At 38.9% G+C, this 23539-nt stretch overlaps 1 protein-coding gene and 1 long non-coding RNA gene across 15 annotated transcripts; both read right to left on the bottom strand.

Annotated features, from left to right (window-relative positions):
- Nucleotides 1–111: 111 nt before the first annotated feature.
- ZBTB41 (zinc finger and BTB domain containing 41) lies at nt 112–17562 on the bottom strand. Of its 14 annotated transcripts, XR_014932642.1 has the most exons (13): nt 17103–17219; nt 15258–16493; nt 14328–14535; nt 13583–13652; nt 11400–11547; nt 10615–10744; nt 8702–8797; nt 8035–8141; nt 7077–7206; nt 6495–6600; nt 5866–5954; nt 4437–5207; nt 112–4243 (listed from the first exon to the last, which is right to left on the bottom strand). XR_014932642.1 is itself a non-coding variant. In XM_015869344.3 (11 exons), the coding sequence occupies exons 2-11, from the start codon at nt 16375–16377 to the stop codon at nt 4564–4566; spliced, it is 2718 nt and encodes a 905-aa protein (XP_015724830.1). In that variant the 5' UTR covers nt 16378–16493; nt 17423–17562; the 3' UTR covers nt 112–4563. The 14 variants fall into 14 exon arrangements, 8 of the variants coding, with proteins under 8 accessions (XP_015724830.1, XP_015724833.1, XP_015724828.1 ...); XR_014932641.1 differs by having other exon boundaries at nt 2496–5207; XR_014932644.1 differs by having other exon boundaries at nt 2496–5207; nt 17181–17219.
- On the bottom strand, nt 17492–22246 carry LOC146759013 (uncharacterized). The gene is made up of 4 exons (XR_014932650.1): nt 22086–22246; nt 21713–21848; nt 18692–18756; nt 17492–17667 (listed from the first exon to the last, which is right to left on the bottom strand). It is a non-coding gene; the product is annotated as an uncharacterized LOC146759013 (long non-coding RNA).
- Between the last annotated feature and the right edge of the window lie 1293 nt (nt 22247–23539).

Genomic DNA, 23539 nt, shown 5'->3' with positions numbered 1-23539 from the left:
ACGGCAGCCAGCGCCGCTCAGCGCAGAGAGAGGGAGCAACCACCTGAGGGTGAATGCACAGCGAGACGGAGGCAGAAATAACAACGCATTGAAAAGCACTTGAGGCAAAGCTTTGTTGTTTTTTGTTTGTTTTTTTTTAAATAAATTTAATTTACAAAATATTTTCCAAATAAAAAGTAACACACACACACGAGAGTGACGAAAAAAAAACGTTGCCTCATCTTGGTTTATCTGTATGGAGTTGTAAAGGTAAGAAGACCGTGTTTCCACAGTGTGTTCCTATCACTGCTCGAAGCGACAAGGCAGAAACAAAACACAGCAAGCACCACAGAGGAGCCCTGTGAAGCCAGCAATGTTAAGACACAAGAAGTTCACTTTCCCATCACAAAGGCTATCACACGTCGGACTGACTCCTACGTTCACAGTACACTTCCTAACTTGTCCTTACAGCAAAGGATTTCTCCTATAAAAGACAACTTGAAAGACTCCCATCTAAAATACCAACCTATACAGACCACATTTAAAACACAGTATTTTCCATTTAGCAGTGACAAAATATTCAGTTTCTTTCACCTTGTTGTTTCCATATAAAAGGACTAACATTTTAACATGAGCAAAACAGGGGGGGATTAAAAACTAAGTGTCATTTAATGCTTCAAATCCCTTTATACCAAACCATTTCTTACCAACTATGCAGAGGATCGCTATGGGTTTAACACAGTGACTGCCCTGCACCATGTTCTGCAGGTTTCTTTGATGCATACGATGAAACAACCGAATCACTGTGAGATGAAGTTAAATGAAACCATTACAGGTGACAGTGCACTAATGCACATGACTAATGATAAATGTACTTTGTGCAAAGAGGAATCCTGCATGTGTGTGCGCTCAATGCAAGAAAAAGCCAACAGATTTCTTGTTGTTTTCAAGGGGAATATAAAACAAATCATCAGCAGTAACCTCAGAATTCAGCCTTTGTGTGAGTTTCCACACCAATATAAACATTATCATCTTTTAATTGAAGAGTCATTCCTCTGCGTTCTGAATCGTCTTTCATGTTTATTACTATGATAATAAGTTTAGCTCTTTAATGACTGCAAGTCCATCTTTTGTGACAGTGTTTTGGCCAGACACATCTTTAAAAATAGCTACCCGAATAGGAATCTGGACTGAAATAGCACTGTATGTCAACCACAGCCTCACAGGTGTGTCACCACCATTACAATTACTGACGTTCAGAATAAAAACAAGCCGTGACAACCATACCTCTGTAGGAAAAGTGTCAGTGCTCAAGGAGTAAATTCCAATATAAATAAATAAAACTGAATAGAAAAAAAAACCCGACAAAGCTATTTAAGGAAAGGACAGCAATCCAGTCAACAGCTACAAGTTATTAAATTTGTGTAGCAAAACCCACAGACTGAGTGCAGTAAGTTCTCAGAACTACACAGAAGTTTGGAGCACCAGCATGGAGTCCAACCCTTCACCGCAAAGCTCAGCACATGGAAAAGACCAACGTCTCTCAATGTGCCACTCGTCACTCTTCACACATTTCGAGACCTGCTTCTTCCTTCTTTGGCAACTAACAGCCAACTGGATCAATTACTGCCAGATACAACACAGCTTGTATTCTAAGAACACGCTACAGCTTAATGGGATATGATTAAGAGTACACACGCCTTTAAAATGGAGGTACCAGACACCTCAGGAGTTTTGACCCATACAGCTGTGAGGTTCAGAGCTCTGTCCCTCCAACTCCAGAACTCTCACAAAGAACCATCTGCCACTAGAGATCAGCTACTTCCACCCACCAAATGAAGTACCAGTCCATGAAAATTTACATAGCTTATACATGAATAGATGTAAAGCCGTAAGAGTTACAGTTGATATGAAAAATAAAAACTGTGTATTCAGCACGTATGCTTTCCTATTTTTGCTGTCAACTGGCAATGATCAGCCTGACCAGCAGGTTAAAACATCAACTAGCCTGATTATCTGCAGACAAAAGAACATCAAAGAACTAGTATATCACCTTTTTTTCCCAGGAATGACTAGTACTGCTGGCCATCCAAACAGTGAGTATAGAGCTCATTTTTTTCCTGAAAACTAAGTCCTTTTTATAGTCTGTTCCTTGTTGGGCATCCAAAAACATGAAGCCCTTCTGAAGATATTGACCTTAACTCGTTCTGAATAATCAACTGATGACAGAAAAAGCCATTATTCAGAATACACGTAAAAGGCACAATCACAAACAAACAAAAAAAAAAACAATTAAAAGGACATTATCAAGTAAATGTGCTCTAAATTCTCTCCTAGTGTTTTACTACAGTGTCTTGCAAAAGAACTGGACTTCAAAAGAAAACAAATTAGTTACCAGCTAATTTTGAGTCATTGTTTCATCGAAATCCTACAATACCTACTTCTATTGTAGGCCAGAAGAGACAAGAAATAATCAACTGTTAGGCTTCTTATTCTAAGAAATGCACTGACCCCACTGATGTCAGCTTACTTTTAATCGTACAGTTACAAATGATGGAACTCACGATTCACATCACATGGTAACATGACATGTACATATAAACTTGAAAACTACAGATAAAACAGCAGTTTCCAAGTCATGGAGTGTGAAGACGACAAATGGTTTGTTTATAAAAGAAGATAAAGGTGGAGTTAGAAAGCAGGAAGGTTAGTACTTGATAGTGTCCTTTCAGAAGGCGGCATTCAAAGGCCTCATTATTGCTGTATATTTGCTTGTATTCAGCTTCTTACCAGATATATTTACAGCATGTCAGTCTGAACATTCCCAGAGCTCAGCTCTAAATTTTACTTTAGAGATACAAACATAGAACAGTTAAACATATGTAGTCCTGTTTCAAAAACTGAACTCTTTAAAATTTAGGACTCTTATTGTGCTTCTTTGGCTAAGTCCTATTTAAATATCAGTAACACTTAAAATACTACAACTCTGCCACTACTTAACAGCTAACAGAAATCTTTGGTGTGTTAAGAATCCAATAGGGCACAAGCTTCAAAGTATGAACATTCAGGCAGCTCTGGCCCCTCTCCTGCAAACTGCTCAACACTGAAGTCAATGGGAACTAAAAAAAAAAACCAAGATCTCACACCAAAGTATTTAAATGGGATTTGAAAGGTTCAGTGTTTACAGTTTACAGAACAGGGATGATAAAAGAGCTTCTCAACACAGATTGGTTGTGTTCAGGTCACTGGAAAAATCCAACTGTTACAATAATACATATAGATCCAGCTTCCCACCTTACAGATACTTTAATATAATAATTTAATAATAGCAGATTACTGGGGAGACTGGGGAAAATTTTGCCATAGGCTGTGATTCTTGTGAGCAATAACAAAGGTTATAAAATGATATCGGATATCTTCTTTGGCATAATTTTCACAGTACAAACAAAGAAGAAAAACTTAAATTAGGCTTCAAATAGAAAGCTTAAAGTCCTTAAATTATACTAGATTTCATGGTAAATCACACTAGACTTTATAGTCCAAAATAGTTGTGTTTTTTTTTTTTAACCTTACTTCCACTAAAGAAAAAGCTAAAAATAACCAAAGACACGGAATACTCTCTAGAGCTTGACTCTGCTTTATAAACAGCACAAGACAGCGATCATTTCTTTTCTAACAAAAACAGTTGAGTGCTGTCCTGCAAATACCTGCCTTCAAATTTCTTCATCACAGGTAACTGAAAAATGAACATGCTAAGGGGGGTCCTGGTACAACTGATGCTCTAACAAGGTTAAATCACGCCAGTTCTTTATGACGCTCTATAGGCTACATGACATTGATTTCAAATTTAAGAGTGTGGGGCACACTTTAGAAAACAAGCATGACTGAAAAATTAGACAACAGAACTGTCTAAAGCTCCACACTTATGTCAATATTAAGATCAAGGAAAAAGTAACAGATCAAATGCAGGTAGCCTAATTATACTTCTGGTGTTCTTTACAGTTCCCTGTTTTACGTTCATGAAATATCTAAATCCCTTTTGAGTATCATCTAGCTCCCTCCATCACCCTGGCTCCAGAGTCTTTAGAAATTTAAAACCTCTCCAAAGATGCCTGAGGATTCTATTTTAATTTACACGTGAAACATAATTTGAAGTTTGTGTTTTGTATTACTGCCTATGCTTACCATTCCTAATGAATTCGATACAGTCCTTTTTCTTCCAGTATGCTTTCTATTACACTTATAACTGTAACTCAGTGAGATGCTGAAAGGCAAAAAAAAATATTAAATTAATAGGCAGATACATAATTACATTATCTCGGCAACTACCCTTAAAAGATATTTCAAAGCATAATCTTTTAAAAGACCATCTATAATATTTTATAAACTCTTAAAATCACAAGAAACACTCTGTGTACATCAGTGTGCCTAAATGTTCAAATATCATGTAAACAAACCTGTTTTTCCAAAAACTATGCAGAAGACTCACGAGTCCAAATAAAATATAAAATATAAATCTCAATTGCCATATCAGCCTCCTGTTGGCTAACGGCTTTGTACATTAGGTGGAATGTTATGCTCTGATCACGAATGTTCATTGTTTGAAATGTTCTGTACAGTAGGAGCCGTATCCAGCCCCAGTAAAGTTCCAAGATATGACTGGTCTCTAGGATCCAACATTTGCTCAGGTCTTACAGGATGAACAATATTCGCAGGCTGTGGAGTAAGAGTATATTTCTCTAGAAACGACAGATCTGTCGCACGTTGATAATCCGCCTGCTCATGCTGTGGAGGAAGAATACCATGTGACTGAGTAGTATGCTGTACTAGATCAGCTTGAGGATCAGGCATCTGAACCGGTACCAGAGTCACCGGCACACACACTTCTGTAGATACATTCTGTAACAAAGTCTTGGCTTCCGACTGATATGCTTTGGACTGTTCCACGTACTGCTTAGCCTCAGTTTGATAAACTTTGTCATCGGAAGTGTATGGTACTGGTAAGGACACTAGTTTTTCCTCCGAAGAAGATGTCAGTGCCTCCTCTGCAGCCTTAGTTCCGTGAACGTGATCAATATGGTATTTCAGCTTGTCTTTTCGTTTAAACGTTGCATTGCAGTGTTGGCAATTAAACGGTCGAGCATCTGAATGAATCACCATGTGCTTTGTTAATGTCTTCTTAATTCTAAAAGACTGATTACAGATTTGACATTTGTATGGTTTCTCACCTATAAAGAAGCAAAGAAAAGATGTAAAGACAATCGATTCTGAGTAACTCTACCTTATGCATAAAGACGAACTGTGCATAGCATAGGAACCCAGCATAAAATGAGAGTACTGAAAACAAAGAACATATGCTCCGCAACAATTCAAGGGAGCCCCTGAAAGTTTAGGAGTTATACTGGCAAACCCTTCTCCAAGTATTTGGGATTTCTGTCATAACAACAGTCTGATTATAAAGCAAGCTAACAAAGAAACAAAACAAAACACCTCTCTTTCAACACTTATAGCACCATTATTAAATAAGCATGGTTTATACATCGCGTTTTGAAAGGACGATGACTTTCTCTGAAGACACAAACCCTTCCAAATGAGTTTCAAATCCTCATTCAGATTACCAGTTGAAATACAGCATTCTCTGTACCCCTAAACTGATTAGGCAGTCTTGATGTGGAGACATTCCACAAACCTATGCTGAGGATTCCCAGCATTTCAAATTACACATATTCAGAAAGCAGTATTCAGAAAGAGCCAACATACATGTTGAAGAATAAGTCTGGCAGCATCCTGCTACTCCTACTCTGAATGCTTAACAACTGCAGTAAATTAAGTAATACCATCATTTTTGAAATACAAAAGTAAGTTCACACGTATTTTTGTTTTTACCTGAATGTGTCCTAAAATGCATTTCCAAACTTGATTTTCCTTTGAAAACCTTCTTACAGACTTCACATTGGTGAAACGTTGCTTTATACCTTTAAAGAAAAAAATGTATTTCATGTTAAATAGCTCTACAGTTAGTTGTTTTGGAATGAAGTATGTGCATATTAAATGCACTGAAATACCTAGGTTTTCAAAGTATTTACCTCCTTTCGGAATCAACAATCTACACCCAGCTTCTTAAATAGGTAAGAGTGGAAATTATTACAGTGCTTAAATGATGTCTAATAATTCACTCTTAATTAGTATGTAATGATAATAAGAAATACTACAACAAACCATTTGTTTAGAACAACACCAAGACTGCAATTATTTGATAGACTTCTATCTATGGGATTATAATTTGATTATTTTTTTTTTTTGTTCAACTTCATTAAACTACAGTGAAAATAACTTGCTTCAGTTGCAAAGGCAATCTTCTGACATCCATTTCAAACTATAATGGTATCTTTACCAAGGACAAAGGTAACGGGCATAATATAGATAACTACAGTTCTCCACGAACATGCAAGTCTTAACAAAACCAGTTACGTTACAGATGTGTTTATGCAGTTATTAAAATTGCCAACACTTACTTCTGCCAAACCTTTTCTCCTAGATGAACACTTTTATAATGAACAGTGAGGTGATCTCTACGGCCGAAACATTTTCCACATTCTTCACACTGATGTGCTTTTTCACCTTTAAAGGCAAAATTAAATACATTTTACTTAAAGCTTCTGGAAATTACTAACTGCCCAAGAGTTGTAATCATAACAAATAAGACTAGATCCACATCAAACTCTTCCATGCCTTGATTTTCATGCCAAAGGATTATCTGTTATCAAATAACAAAGTTCAACAAGTAGGGTATTTCTATCAGAGCAAAGGTTTTTACCATTTCTTGTTCATGAGTATAGCTGACCTTATCCTCATTCCTACATACAAATTCCTTTTCATGAGATAAGGTACACTTCAGACCCTCACTGTACAAGAGGTACAAATGAATGGCTAGCCATCTACTCTCTTCTTTACAATTGGAAACGTAGTATAGCCTCTGAATTACTGAATATTAAAGAGAAGCTTATTTAAACATACCATTTAATTTCAGTCGCTGATTTTTAGAACTTAGAATCGCTTCCCAGCATTTATCTTATTATCCTGATTTACATAGTTACCTTTTTCTTTTATTCTGCTGCTTAAAATAATCTTGATTCTTTTTAGTCATCTTGAGATCTTCCAAATAGTGGCAGAATGTTTCTTCTCATGTAAGTAGGAGGAGTGTGGACAGTCAAAGAATGTAACTTTCTAGAGGGGGAAAAAGCAAATAGAGTAGAAAAGAGGATTTTTTTTTTTTTTTACTCGAGTTTTCAAAGAAGATTTCTTTATTTTATAGCAGACATGATTCTGAACACTAAAAAAGAAGCTGTCCTTCAAAGTAAAGGCTCAGGAAGCTTGGACTCTGATCACTTTCATATTTTCATGCTGCCTCTGAAGCATTTTGCCTAGTAGAAGGCCATGTTCCCTTTGGATTCTGTTTTAAGAAAGTCCCTAATGCACCTTTGCTCTACATATAACTTTTGTAACCTTTCCACATTCAGCACAATTAGGAGATGCTTTTAGTTTTATTTCTTCCTTCCTAGATAATCTCTATCTGCCTGTTCTCAGGGCTGACAACCACCACTTTCCTTTATTCCTCCTTCTCCATGACAGAGAACTTCAGAAACACCTCTTTGATGCTTTTACATTAAAGTGATCAGTGTACAAACTACGATAGAGACTGTGACAGCTTCTTCTTTGTTGTGGTATTAAAGTTTCACAAAATTGCTATTAAAAAAAAGAAATCTGAACTCATTAAAAAAATCCTCCTTTTTCACTTTTGCTTTTTCTTATTATTAATGTTGTAGTTTAAAGCAATTCGCTGTTACATGTTTTTGACTGTCCCTTGGCTTTCTAGGTTAACATGGAGGAAACATTCAGCATATAAACTCTGAGAACATGTAAGGTGAGCCCTACTAAAGCAGACCTTAAGAGTACTTGGTCAAAACCATCACACAGATATACAGTAAGGAAAACCCATAATATGTTTACTTGAAAATAGCTGTTTCTGCGACAATCTTCAAAGAACAAGCCTACCTGAGTGTATTTTCTTGTGTTTAGTCAGATGGTCATGCCGGATAAATGTTTTCCCACATTCTTCACATTCGTATCTCTTGTCATCATGGTGCACTCTTAGATGAAGCCTGTATTACAATGGAGACAAATTTACTTTCACGTCCCTGCTCAAGATTAGTGAATTTATAGTCATACGGCCACCAAACACAACTTTGTTAATATAATCTGTACTGCTGCTTCGATGCAGAATTATCACAAAATTCATTTTTTTAAAGCTTCTTGAAAATATCAGGAAGTAACAGTTGAAATATTCTTAATGACTCTGAAAAAGCAACAGAGGACAGAGCTCAGCTCTCACATCCAAAATTTATTTAACACAATATTTTAGTCCTCCACTTAATTTCTCTCTGATTAACAAAGAAGTGTTTTCCCTAGGGCACAAAACTCAACTTCAATGCAAAATTTACACGGGATTATGTGCTGAAACCGCTAAAATTACAAATAATTTTTAAAGAATGAATGATTTCTCACACAGTATTAAAACATATTCAAATCTTAAGCATGATTAAAGCAGCTACTAAAGCACTCAGTTAGAATACATCAAAACACAGTATAAAGTATTATGTTGACAAAGTGAATAAATCACCAAATGAGACTCCTCAGCATTGTATCTAAGAAAAATCTGTACCTGTAAGAGCTTCCGTGACGAAAACTCTGCCCACAAATACTGCAAAGATGAGGCTTCTCTCCACTGTGAATTCTCAGATGCTCTTTCAAAGTCGTTCTATTTTAAAAAGGCAGTGGAATTAGATTTTAAGCAATGTCACTCCCACTTAGAAGTAAAATACATCATCATTTCCTCAGTTAAATTATGATAGATTGCAACATATCCAAATAACTGTCTCAATTTATGCAAACACACATGCATTTATCCAAAGGTAGTATCCCAAACAGCTGAGTCTGGATACAATATCATCAAACATAACATCATCCCAACATACGCTTGGACAGCGTACTTTGAAGAAAACATCAATTTTGACAGTGTCTTGTATACAATATGTCACTATGTTTCTCTAAGCTTTATTATCAAAATGGAAAAACATCTAGATCATGGAAGTCTATTAATTCCTCACAGAGCTTGTTTAAATGTATAGAGCTGCTTTGTGTATGTAGATAAGTATGTATGTTTGCAAGTTGGTTTTTTTTCCACTATTGCCTTTGCAAAGTGCAAAAAACTTAAAGTGCAGCAAAGTCGGCAGCAATCCTTCTTGAGCAAAGGAACTGGAAAAGAAAATTCAGTGTATACAGAACTGGTATGAGAATGAACTACAGAAGAAAGAAAATTCTTCAATCTATTACCAGTTCCTGTTAAAAATGCTATTAGTGAAGGGTATTCTAGGTTTTACACAAAAGTAGTTATTTCTAATTAAAGCAGTAATTTTTCCATATTAACTGCATTGCATAACTTAAATGAAACTTGAAACGTATAAATATACATTGACTTGTTTTTTAAAACAAACTCTCACAGTTCAAATTGAAATTCATAGAATTTTAAGACCGTCTTTTACTGTTTGTTCACTCTTTCATTACCACATTACAATGTTTTAACATACACCCTACTGATTAAACTGCTGGATAACACACCATCACGGTGATCTGTCAGGGACAAATCATCTTCTTGTAACTACTCCAGGCAACTTTATCAGATATTGAGATAAGAAAATAAATAAATCAAGAAAACAGGCTCCAATAAAGACAAACCCAGAGCTTTTCAGTAAATATTCCCAAAGGAAAACTCACTAGAGTCTTTTCCATTGACACAAAGCTCGCTTTATTCAAACAAAAAACATATTAGCTGACTGCTTTCAGAACCCAAATATGTTACTTTTTAGAATCCTCTGAAGATGTTTTCCTTTCACAGAACACTGCACTGATTAATTAATGCCTGCACTGAAACAATGATAACAACTAATGAAAACTTACATTTTTTAATTCATACCTAGAATAAAAACGTGTGTTTAATTTCGACAGTTTCCTAGTGGAAATGAGGCACTGCGGGACTGCTCTGCATTTAGAAGTTTATGGCATTTGCTACTAGCTGCTACTTATGCATATGAACAAAAATTGCATTTATTAGTCAACATTTGGAACTTCAATTTTTCAAACAGCCAAATTAACAACATTCTTCTCCATGCAGAGAAACAGCAGCAAAGGCTTTACAGTTTATTACTCCATGAAACTGTTTGCAGAAATCCAATTCCTTCTCAGCCACTCTCACAGGTCTTCATCAACTTCCTCTCCTCATCAGAGCATTTACCAAGAGAGAAAACTCTTTCCCAAACAAAGATGTTCTGGCAAATGCAGGATCCCTAAATGAAGTGGGTGAGAGGCAAGACATCTCTAATAATACTCTGCTTCATAATTATGTTATGCACAGTTCTTAATGGTCATCAGTAAATTATGTGTTACCTGTGCCTCACACACTAAGTTTTCACATACTAGCCCCCAGACGTGGTTTCCTTCACATTAGAAAGTCAAAGCTAGAACTTATTCTATGTATTTCTGTGATGCTGAAGTTCAAGCAGTTATGCACCTCCTTACCGTTCCCTAACAGATTTCCCACAGATGAAACAAGTCCATTTTCTCTTTCCTCCATGAGTACATTCTATGTGGCGTTTCAGATTTCCTGTATCATTAAACTGTCGCCCACAAATGTCACAGGGAAAAGGCCCTGCAGGCAAACAGACACATGTGGTATTATTATCAGTTAAACCAAACAATATACACACATCAGTGACTTGTAAAAACCCTGATCAATTTACAAAATAAAGAAAAAAATTCTTCTAATAAATGACTGATGTTTATTACAGCCAGTACTGTTTAATTAAGCTTCCTTAAACCTTCCCTTTATTCCTAATACCAGTTGTTTTGGCAAGTGTCATGACTGTAAAGCAAAACTTAGAATTATTAGTCAAAATATTCAAGCCCACTTTATCTGTTTCAAAACCTGAATTCCCATTGCTATCACCAATCTATTCCCTACTTCCTAAGTGGTGTAAATATTTGGTAATAAGAAGAAAGTCCCTGGAGAACTTGAGGGAGAATCAGACTCAACAGCTGAGAACCAACATACACAGAACACTTTTAAAACACAGAAGTAAACTTACTTCTCCCCCCAGTAGATATGATGTAGATATGATACAATGTCTCAGATGGACAGCAGAACAGAAAGTTGAAAAAATAAAATCCAAAAGAGAAGGAATTGGGGGAAAACAAAAAAAAAGGGGGCAGATGTATTTTAGAAACCAAACCGATCAGGACATACAATGGTGGAGGAAGTTTTACTTTAAATCTATTGTTTACATGTCAGAAGGAGGTTTCTATACCGAGATGGAATTTTTCTTGATGTTTCAGTCTTGCAAATCTGGATTTAAAGTGCTCTTCACAGTAGGTACACTTGAATGGTTTATCCTGAGAGTGAAGGATCATATGCTCTTCTAAATGAGGTCTGCGGGTGAAGGACTTCTTGCAAATCTAAAACGACAATATATATTGTCAAAAATACTTCTGCTATCATCAGATTTTTTTCCCTTATTTATCAACTTTCACAATTTACTCCACCTGCTCTCTGCAAAGAAAAACTTGAGTCCACATAAATCCCAATCTATTACGCTATGCAAACTAGGACATAGATGAAATGAAATCAAACTAACATATTGGTATCATGTAAACAGCCACACGCTCCATTCTCCCCTCTTTCTACCAATTCTGATGTTTACAGACTCTTTTCCTGAAGAGAAATCAACCTAACTAAAAAATAATAATAATAATAATAATAATAATAAAGCAAACAGTTTTGGTTTGTTTTCAGACAGTAAAACACACACCTCTATGGGATGGCGTATAAGCCGCTGTAGAACTAGTGTCATACCTGTCCCTTATTTCAACTGGGACATTGTCTGATAGCATGTTTTAAAAGAGCAAACGCAAATCCCAATAGAAAAATATAACCTCTAAATATGCATTAGAGACACAGAATATTTGCAACTTAAAGATAATCAAAGCCTCAAGGAATAAGAACTATTAGCTGTTATTAAAGTAAGAATCACAAAACCATAGAATATAATTATAGAATGGTTTGGGTTGTAAGAGACTACAAGGATGATCAAGTTTCAACCCCCCTGCCCCAGTCAAGTCCATCAATCTCCAGATCCGGTACCAGACCGGGCTGCCCAGGGCCCCATCCAACCTGGGCTTGAGCAGCTCCAGGGACAGAGCATCCACAGCTTCTCTGGGCAGCCTGTTCCAGCACCACACCACTCTCTGTGTGAAGAGTTTAGCCGACATCAAATCTAGACCTTCCCTACTTGAGCTTAAAACCACCCGCCCTTGTCCTATCAATGTCTACCCTTGTAAAAAGTTGAGTTGATTTCTCTCATTGTTATGACCCCCTTGTAAATACTGGAAGTCAGCAATGAGATCCCCTCACAGCATTCCCTTCTCCAGGCTGAACAAACCCAGCTCCTTCAGCCTGTCTTTGCAGGAGAGGTGCTCCAGCCCTCTGATCATCTTCATGACCCTCCTCTAGACAATCTGCAACAGCTCCACATCTTTGCTGTACTGGGGGCCCTGGACCTCAACACGGTACTCCAGATGGAGCCTCACGAGGGCAGAGCAGAGACAGGCAGTCATCTCCCCGTACACAGCTGTATGATTAATTCCTTCTCCTAAAATGTTTCTTCTTTAGTAGCAAATGGAATCTGTAATATGTTCATATAACGTAACTTCGTCTGGAAGAGAACACCCTCAGGCAGCCATGCAGTACCTCCAACTATGCTGCATTCACCTGCAGAATGAACGCTACTGATCCCTACAGTTGATATTTCCCAACCTTCTCCTGTATGTTTCTAAGCCAAAGTTCATAAACAAAGCGAGACTAGTAATTATATCACGTTACAGCACCTAGTATATATATATATATAATATAGAAGCTTACAGCACTTTGCTAAACAAAACAACTGTCTTAACCAAAAATAAATGCACACTGATTGCCTTAAAACCAGAAAACCACATTTAAAACCTTAAAACTTTATCTGGCAGCAGATGCAGAATGAATGGAAATTCTGCACTTTTCTTTTTACAGTAGATATAATTCCACACATAGTTAAATGAGAAAACATCTCATGCTTAACATACGCTTTCAATGCCTTCCCAAAACATACACTTTAAGGTCAGTGCTTGAAGCGTGTAATCAACAGATGAACAAATGCTTCCTTGTTTAAGTATTCATAACTCTCAAGTTTAATCATCTGCAAATTGATGTACTTCAATAAAAGTAATAGCTAATCACATGACAAAAACGGGCCCTTCAAACTATTTTAGAATTCATCTTGGTGAGTTCTGAACACAGAGAGCAAAATCCAGCCTCTAAATCTACACATGAAGAAATAATTTATATTTATAAAGCTGGCTGACAATTCAGAGAAGCATATACCTTATTTTTGCTTCAGCATTCAGGTCACAAAACAGTATCTATAAGAAAAAACAGAACTACTGAAGTACTACTTACATCGCATTTCCAACCTTCACTCTTGGTCTTTTTAATAGAAAGAAATTCTTGCACATTCTCTGGATGAAACCTGGGGAAGGACAGCAGCAGAAAGCATTCTTAACTTTCTAAGATGAAGATAACCCAAATACTAAATATCAATTTCTAAACTCTGTGTGTCATAAAAGTTGACTGAACAGCAGAACAGGACATTCATAATAAAGCAGTTCTAAAGGCACAAGTAACTGGAAAACAGTGTTGACTACAGACCTTTAGAACCTTGTATGACAACTGATGACACAAAGGACAGTTTAAATTACAACACTACATGGATAATAACAAAGAAAGAGAGAAAGTGATGTGTAAATATTAGTACCTCATACACAGACTTGTCACAAACAATTAATTAACCTCAAAGAATCCAGAGGGAAACTGTTTTTCCATCTATTATCACCAGCAGTATGATATCAAAATACAAAACCAACGGCCTCTCATCCTTCCTTCAACTTAAAAACTTACAAAGACTTGTGTTCTGACTGACTCTAAGAGCTAATCTGAGCATTCTAACATAAAAACCTACGACACTGTAACAGTTACAGAACTGCTGCAGAATTACTATTTAGCCAGTTCTTGTGCACTCTACATGGCAAGTCAGTTTGACATTGCTAATCCCCAGCGCCTTTGAAAAGATACTTACAACCAATTATATAAATAGAGCCAAAAACTCGATCCCTCATAAACATGAGTCAAATTAGCTCAGACTTGCCTCTTCACGTGTTTTGCTAACGTCTTCTTGCTCGCATGCAGCTTATTGCAGTAGGGACATTTGTGTTCCTTTTTATGAAAGTCTGTATCACTCGAGTGCTTCTTTCTGTGCACTGTAAGGTTGGACTTTGTTGAATAGCGCTGATGACATATATCACACTCAAAAGGCTTCTCACCCGTGTGTACACGTGTATGGCTCTCATATTTGCCTACATAACAGAAGAAACAAAATATTTATTAGCATGAATACAATGCCTCCAGTAGACATTTGAGGTTTGATTCTCTATTTCACTATTTAAAGAAAGGTGTTGTATTAAGAAATTTTCCTGATTTCCTTGAATTTTAAGACATGGCATTTAAAGTACAGGTTTAGTCCTGATGTTCTAATACAGAACAGTTATTATTACATAACTTGGGATTTGGGAAATTAATTTTACCTCATTAGCACTATCCCCATCTACAAAACGTGGATAGCACTAAAGTCAAGACTGTCTGTAAACTCAACTAACCAAAGTACTTTTAAAACAACAAGTTGTAGAGGAAAGTCAAAATAACTCACAAGTTTATTTTTTATGTTATAGTCAATTAAAAAACAAAACAGATAAGGAAAACAAAGCAGTTTAACAAAGTCGTGTTAAACAACTTTTTGAACAAGAGCAAGCTAAACACACTGCTCTAAATAGGAGCTAACACACCATAAACCTCTCGTTGTATAAACTCTCAAAATGATGTAAGAAACAATGCAGCTACTATAAGAAAAACGTCCCAGTGCTATGAGGAATGGTTTACTTTCCCAGTTACCGTGACCTAAAGGGTGTCACCTAGACATTCACATCTTCACCCTCTGTGAAACAGCTCCCTTTATCTCCCATACAACTGACACCACCACATAGAATAAAGGAAGAGCGCTACCCAACTTGCTCTTTCTTACCTATTCGGTCAAACTTTTTGTCACACTTGGGACACTGCAGCAGTTTTTTGTTACTGCTTTGAATGATGACCGGAGCTAAGCCTTCAGGAATACTTCCCACCGAATCAGCCACCTCAGAACCCTCCTCAGTATCTTGCTCTTTTTCACTTGGCTCTTCGGTGTCTGAATCCTCACCCGACATTTCTTCCTCCTGTCCTTCTTCATCAGCATTGCATTCACTTCCGCTGTCTTCAAACTCACTTCTATCGGATGTTTCCTTGTCAGAGCTGACTTTCTCCAAGTTGCTGTCAGACGCATCATCACTTTCGCTATCGCTATCATCAAATTTAACCGGACACTTACGGTTTCTTGTGGACCGTCGAGTGGAAAAGCCTGCTTTCTCAACCATTTTTAGCCCATGTTTTCTCTCCAGTGAAAGGGATCTGTGGGCTTTAGCCAAATGATTTTCTAAAGACTTCTTGTAACAGAAACTTCGGCCACAGAAAGTGCACTGATGACTATTCAACAGTTTACCAGTCAGCTCCGTTAGTGTTTCTACTGGCGTAGGCGTGTCAGTCACCACATCGGACTGTATGCTAGAAACACTTTCGTTGTTCAGTAACTTCACTGCATCTATAATATCTAAAAACTTTGCCGCTTCCAGCACCAGCGGAATTTCATTTTTATATACAAAGAACTCGGAAGTGTACAGAAACTCCAACAAATGCTGAAAGACAGAATGAGTTACGTGATCTAATGTGACGACATCAGTGCTTGGATTTTTGCTTAAGCAGGCATGAAAATAACTACTCCCAACAGCCACGACGACTTTGTGAGCACTAAATTCTTTTCCTTCTACGATTATGAGTAAATCACAAAACGAGGGACGCTTCTGCCTATCGTCATTTAGGTACTTGAGCAGGTTTTTGTTGTACTGTAAGGAGCTGAGGAGCTTCCTTTGTTCCGACGAGGGTGAAAGCTCTGGGGCAGATTCAAGTTGATCTGCGGGAGCTATTTCTGCAGACTTGGAGACAATTTCCTGGGCACAGTCCACTACAAGAATCTGATCCGAAGCAACTTTCTCATGGCCAAGGTGAACCTTTTCGTTTACATTTGCTGCGAGCCGTCTCCTTTTCTTCATTGCAGAAGCACAGCTTTAAAACCAGGAGCTTCATAGGTGACTGACGAAGAATTCCTGTGGAGACTTGCTTCCGCCCCAGACCTCCTTGAGAAAATACCTAACAGCAATTTCATAATCTGCAAAAGAATTGCGACAACAACAGCACTCAGCTCTGCCAGAACTCTCCTCAGATTCTCGCTTTCCGCATTGCACTCAGCTCTAAAAGCACTTGAAGGCTCTAAAAGCACTTGCGCTCACTGCACTCGGACAGCCCCGTCCCATTCCAGGCCGCCACATCGCACTGCCGCCTATTATTAGAAGTACGAGACGACGCGGCCAGCTCTGCTGCCCCCGCAGACACATATAGCCCATGAAATACTGCGCGCTATTCTTACAGCACCAAGGGCGCTATTCTTATTACAGCCCCGCACAGAGGACAGCCCCACCACTCTCCCTCCGGGCGCGGCCCTGTCCCCGCTCCTGTCACCGCCAACGCCAGGCCGCCTTACTCGGCCCCGCCCGGCCCGCCGCCTTTGTTCCCCTCCGGCAAACGCACCGCGGAGCCCCGAGCCGCTCCGATGCTCCTCGCCCGAAGGACGGCGACGGGGCCGTTAGTGCAGCCCGCTCTGGAGCGCAGAGGGCGCCTCGGGCCCGCCCCCGTCACCGGCTCGCACCCACCCCGCCGAGCGAGACACAAAATGGCCGCGCCCTCCCCCGCCCTCGGGCGCTGCCTCGGCCTCACACACCAGCGCGGCGCCGGGCGCTCCGTGAACCCGCTCGGCCGCTGAACGCCGCTGCTCGCGCGCAGCCCCGCCGCCGCTTACACCGCTCACACCGCTTACAGCGCTTCCGGGTCCCGGCGCAACGCGCAGCCGCGCTCCCCGCTCCAGCGGGCAGGAGGCAGCGGCGCTGCGCCTACCGAGCATGCGGCGATGCGTTCTATTGCGCGGCGCCCCCTGCCGGCTGCACTGTGTTTGTGTTGCGGCGGTGCTGGGCGGGAGGGAGCGGTGACATTTCAAACAGCTGCGCCAACAGCGGAGGCACCGCGCTCACAGCGCTCACATACCGTGACAAAGCCAGCGGCATTCATTCAGCAGCTGCCCGGCGCACACGGCTTGAAACTTCCACGCTACAAACGGCTTTTCTCTGTAACGTCATTTAGCGGCTACGGCGCTTCCTACGCCCTCGGCTCCTCCGCACCATGAGGGAGGAGGGGGATCTGAACCCGCGGCCCAGCAGCTGTCCCGCTCCGTCCCGCTCCGCAGCAGCTGCGCATCAGCCGTGGGTGCCACGCCAGAACCGCTTGTTGTCCTGCAATAAAAATAGCGGAAATTCTCCGAGCGTTCGTCACCTCGTGGCGGTCGTTGTGCTGCGCTCACCGCCCTCAGGGTTCTAATAGCAATTCCTCTACAGTTAAAATGGTACAGGTTAAATGTAACTGTATGAATCCTTTTTATTCCAGTACCTATTCGTGCTGAATCTTGTTGCTACGTAATAGAACATTCACATAGACAAAAGGCTGGCTTTTGTGTTAAATAAAGAGAAACAGCATCAAAGAAAATGCACTTGCTCATGTCTGTGAGGCTATGATTTGCAAATACATGCCTGGATTTTTCCAAGAAAATAGTATTTTAATCACAAATATTCTTAAAATATTGGAAATGATGAAGTAGCTTTGTGCGAGAGAGTTTGATGTTAGAAGATGAAATTTCACCTTGAACTACCTGTTCTTCAGCTCAGAATCTTCATTTCTAAGATACAAGACTATGACAGATACTTGAATCAAGTACAATTTAAACAACAAGCATAAAGAGAATCGTTTCTGATTTTAAGCATGTAGCTGCAAGCTTTAAGATCTAGCTAAGTAATTCCCATTTATCTCCAACACATTCTTTAGCAGCTGTCTGCTGCAAGTACCCAGTTATAAATCCAGCAGCATAAACGTTCTAAACTGCCGCCTCCACTTTGGCTGTGACGTTTATCGAAGGCAAGTGCCTGTTTCACTAGGAATTTTAGACCTGCTTTGCTGTGGGTTCACTCTCTGATACTGCTGAAACATGAGCCAGCCTGTCAGTCACACTGTATCCCAGATGCCTTCTCTCCCTTCCTTTCATCAGTAATGTGTAGGCTACGGGAAACCCACAAAACCTATATTTCCTCTACACTGATTTTTTTTTTTTTATTTATTTATTTTTTTGTATTTTGTTGACAGCCACCACATACACAGAAGTGTTTTAAATTAATCTTGAAGTGAAAGGGTTTATGGATGTGTTGCATTCTGTTTGCACTTTGAAACTACACCAGCCATAGAAGCCTTAAGATAGAGAGAACTCACTTGTGTATGTGCTTGTGTCACTGCTGTCTTTCCCTGCTCCACCAGCTCCTCTGGTGCCTGACAACCTACAGGAAGGGAGAAGAGTTGGAGAAAAGCTGAGAGAAAATCACAGCAGAAGAAATACCTGGTATTACCCTCTGCTGATGTGAAAATACAAGCATTGCTACAAAAATCACTGTTATTTAAAGCTGTGCTCCCCATTCTGAAGCTGTGCAAAGCAGCAAGGATTTATGTCAATTGATGTTTTATCCCATGCCTTCAAAAGAACAAATTAAAGCTTGTATGAAAATACATCGCTAGCATCAAAGACTTATTTTCCTATGATCAAGGCAAAAACCAGGGGGAAATGTAACAATTCTGATTAGTTCAGATAGCATATGTGACCATTTGAAGTAAAACCAGACCAGCTTTGGGTATATGACCTCAGGAAGAGTTAATGTGCCCCAAATTATCTTTATTTTTCTGGTCTTATCAACTGGATTAATGGAAGGTATTGCTTCTCCCTATAAACCTTGCTTTGTTTATAGCCTTGGACTGTCACAGCTGCAACAGTACTATCAAATTTCCAGTAAAACAAGCAAAACCAGGCTTTGCTCTACAGAAATAACCTTGGCTCAAAATTTCTTGCATCATGAAAAACTATGTGGTAAACAGCTTGAAATATTTTCTGCACGTCTTACATCGCTGTGTTTCTGTTGCCCTGCACAACGAAGGACCTGTGAGTGCTACAGGAGTGTCTTGTGTGCTGAGGCCCTGATACAGTGCAAGAATTTCAATAATGAAGGAAAGCAGAAAGCTGTTGTCACTGTCACTTTTTTCAGTCAGCCAGAAACCAATTATCCTTAGTTGACAGGCCCAATTAAATCACTGGGTAGAAGAAAGTGCTGGGTAATTGGAGTGTTTGTGGTGGTGGTGTTTGTAGGGCCATTGAGTAAGAGCCAGAGCCTTTCTGGTCTCTGTCTCTATGCTGTCCATAGACTTTGCTTTTCACCCCTAAGTAAAGCAGTTTCTTTTCTTTAAAAAATGGTTATCTTTCAATATATATTCTCTCTCACTGTGGAAACCTGGAAACCTAAAGGTCAGACTATCTCTTCAGGTTCACAGAGAACATGAAGCAGAGGAGTTCTGCCATGAAAAGCCTCATATAAAGACATTGTACTGATTTACACTGAGGATGCTAGGTCTTTTATCTAGTATACTTGCAGAGATATACGGAGCTTCCAACTCTTATTTTACTTTAAAACATGAGGGCATATTTAACATAGAAATAGACTGATGGACCAAGGGATTAAATATTTTACTCTAAGGATTCAGCAGAGCTGAACAAATGAGGCACTGAGTGTGCCAAGGCCAGTTCTTGTTCAGGTCAATACTGAGTCGTGGCCCACCAGGGGTCTCAGGAGTGCTTTGCTTGTGACAGCAAAAGGAAAAGATACAGAACTAGTTCATTTTGAATAACCAAGTTTATAATAAGATTAAATTAGCCCTATCTTTAACGCTATAAGCAGTCTATCTATGTTAATGCTAAGTTTCACATGAGCTTAACACCCCACATCTATTAGCCAGCATAGCTTGTTTAGGGTGTGTAGGAACACATGTAGTTTACTTATGCCTGGATACAAACTTCTTGTTGAATTACATATAAAATAGTAATCCTTCTTTCCACAAAGCAGCTCTTTGACATGCCTCTCCATGATATCAGAACAGAATCCCTTTACAAACTCCAAAAGGACCTTTGCAATACAAGTAACGCAGCACCTGTTGTGCAATGAGAGCCAACTGTGGCTGCGTGGTCTGGATGTAACAGATGCTTTGTGGTATTTGGACTATTCAGTCACACAGTTGCACCACTCTTGCACTGCCTGGCAGAAAACAGAATTTGGGGCAAAATAACAAGAAGGATGGCAGTGGTATTAGAAGCGTAGCACATGAACCTGACAAATTACCAACAGCATTTAAGCCTTTGTGTCCCCTGATAATGTCCAGTATGTAATTACAAGGACAGCTAGTAGTAAAATGCAGCCAGACAGGCCTATCGGCTCAGTGCTCATTGGAGCTTTTCAGAGCCCTTCTCATTTCCTTTGTGTTGAGCCCTCACATGGTTACAGTTGTCAGGCAATCCAGATCCATCTCTGTTATCGAAGCAAGGTGTTTCAAGGTGTAGAAAGAGATTACAGTGCTATTCCATACCCTCCATAATCACGATCCATATAATTTTTAGATGTTCTTTATATTGAAGCATAAAGCCAAGGGTATGTATAATTTACAACACATTTTTTTCCTCCCAAGAGACATCCAGTTCTAAAAACTGAAGAAGGTTTTAGGGTTATATGAGTGTTATTCATTCACCCGAGCCCAACTTACATAATCTATGATGCACTCCCATTGCACTTACAGTCAGAATGAAAGGCTGCTGTTAGAAAGCTTATTTCTTGTATTACTTTGCTCATTATGATTTAAAAAAATATTAAAAAAAAAAAAAAAAGCCACATAATGAATGCGCTGAATTTGTTACTGAAGCATCACTGTGGTATAAATGAAGACCCAAAGCAAAGCAAACCTGCTTTCAGTCAAAAAAGGAGTAGTTAACATACGCATTGTGCAAGCAAGCAGAATAGAAGAAAAATATTTTAACTAAAAAGAACTGGAAGTACAGAATTAATCCTGAAAATATTTCCCATTAGAAGTGGCTTGGATTAGTTGAAAGGTTTGGTTGGAGGAATCTTAACTTATTTTACTTGCCCATTGGGGAAAAAAAAAAAAAAAGAGCCACAGCATCACCAGGCAAATTTAAATAGAAAACCATTATAACAAACAAACAAAACCCACCTCTCCTATCTAAAAGGCTCCAAAAATCGCTCATCAGCTCTGCTTCAAAGACTGTACTGTAGAGAGAGATGACCATCTATGTTCATACTCTTGCTCAGGTTTTGGAAAACAATTCCCATTTACAGCAGTATACAGCCCAAACTACTTGTGCTTACTTTTGTGCAGAAATTTTGAAGGACACATTTTACTTACCATCAGTAGAGAACCTGTGAGATCTGAGCCAATTTTGTCCAGGTACAAAAGTTTTTATTCTATCCCATTTTGACTTACAAGTGCAACAGCTACTTTTTGAACCAGCAGGACTTCTGAAACCCAGCAGGATGTGGTCCTAAACAAATGCCAGATCATTACAGAATCTGTTACGGAATCATGTTAATCGGTCACAAATGGTGCAGTCTATCAGAGGACTGGTCTCCACAGCTGCTAATAAACAACATGTACATTAAGTTCTGCATGCATGGCCCTTGGAAAGTTAATTCCATATCTTAACGAGTTAGCCAGCTGTGATGATCATATCAAAATGAAATTTAGAGTAATAATTTACTTTGAGATACTGATTTCTCACCTTACTTAAAGACAGCATTCTATACAGACATATTTTAATAATCTACTTCATTAAATTAGTGCTGAAGTCTGACTTGAATGGCATTGGTCAGGATTGACACGACTCATTTGACTCCTTTTTCAGTGGTCAGATTCTGCCACAGGCTGCTTCACTCATTCTGATTAATCCTATTTAAGAAAATATGTATGAGAGAGCTGTATGAACTGTGTCTCTAGAATTAGTTCAATTCTACTCTTTAGCAACATTCAGGACAACATCTTCAGAAGAGCTCAGCACCTCCCATTCGTTAAACATGTGAGTTGTTCCTGGAGGTGAGCTGAGGACCTGGGGCAAAAGTCTTCAGAAGTCCTATGGGGAGAAGACTGATTTACACAAAGCAGCGTGTGGTGAATGGAGCTGCTGAAGTCATGGATGCGAAGACAAAAAAATCACTCAGCAGCTATTGGTGCACAAAAAAACATAGTAGTATAATAGAACAGCTGTACTGGAGGAAGTTACTAATAACAATACCTTTTTTTTTTTTTCTTTTTTTTTTAAAACAAAAGAAATCTTGATACCTAAAACAAGATAAAGTTCAGCATGTGCAAAGTTATCGGCATATCCTCCCTTCCCCCTGAGAAAATTTAAGATGCAACTAAGGGACTGAAGTCAGAAGCAAACTGTCTGGTGATGTAAGGGGGCCTCTGGATACTACCAGAACATAGATAAGTTATAAATTGTATACTTATTTATATATTATATATATAGCTTATATACTTAAAACTTATAACACTCTTTGCTCCATCACATCCAACACAATGCTCAGAGGTCCAGTTGTGCCATTTACATCCAGCAGATGTTTTCCTTTGACTGGCATGGGAACAGGGTGACATCATATCACCTATATGTATGTCCTTGTCACTGAAGTCAGTGTCACCCTTAGTGAATGAAATAGGTGTGAAATATTCTAAATCAACACAAGTTTAGAAGCCAGAATATTTCATTTTTACCTCGTGAACAATATAATTCAAACTGACAGTCTTTCAGAATGTAGTTTGGTACAGAAGTGCAGCCTATGAGAAATGCATTGTCATTAAGATGAATGCTGTCTTAACCAATACTTAGTAGGAACTTGATATTCCTTTGGGGCACTTACTACTACCTACTGTTACTACAATATTATCCAATGCTTTAGCACAGAGGCCAAGATTTTCAAGAGGAATTTAATACTTGCCAAGACCCATGCTGAGACACTTCAGAGATGCCTGCAGGGAAGTTTTGCTTTGCATTTTCTGGAAGTCACATCCTTCAACTGGTAACCTGTAAATTAAAGAGCCTCAAATCGTCAGGTGTTTTTCAAAGCCCTGTTGCAAAGAGGCAATACAGTAAACGAATGGAAAAAAAGGGGAAAAACTGACATTAGAGATTGGGAGTAATTAAGAATCTTCTCTATTTTCCTGTTACAACTGTTTCTC

The sequence above is a fragment of the Coturnix japonica genome, chromosome 11 (assembly GCF_054131305.1).
Source record: "Coturnix japonica strain WE chromosome 11, WE-NBRP24, whole genome shotgun sequence".
In the NCBI taxonomy this organism is placed as follows: domain Eukaryota; kingdom Metazoa; phylum Chordata; class Aves; order Galliformes; family Phasianidae; genus Coturnix; species Coturnix japonica.
Note: the sequence above shows the minus strand (reverse complement) of the source record. Positions and strands in the feature narration are given on the sequence as shown.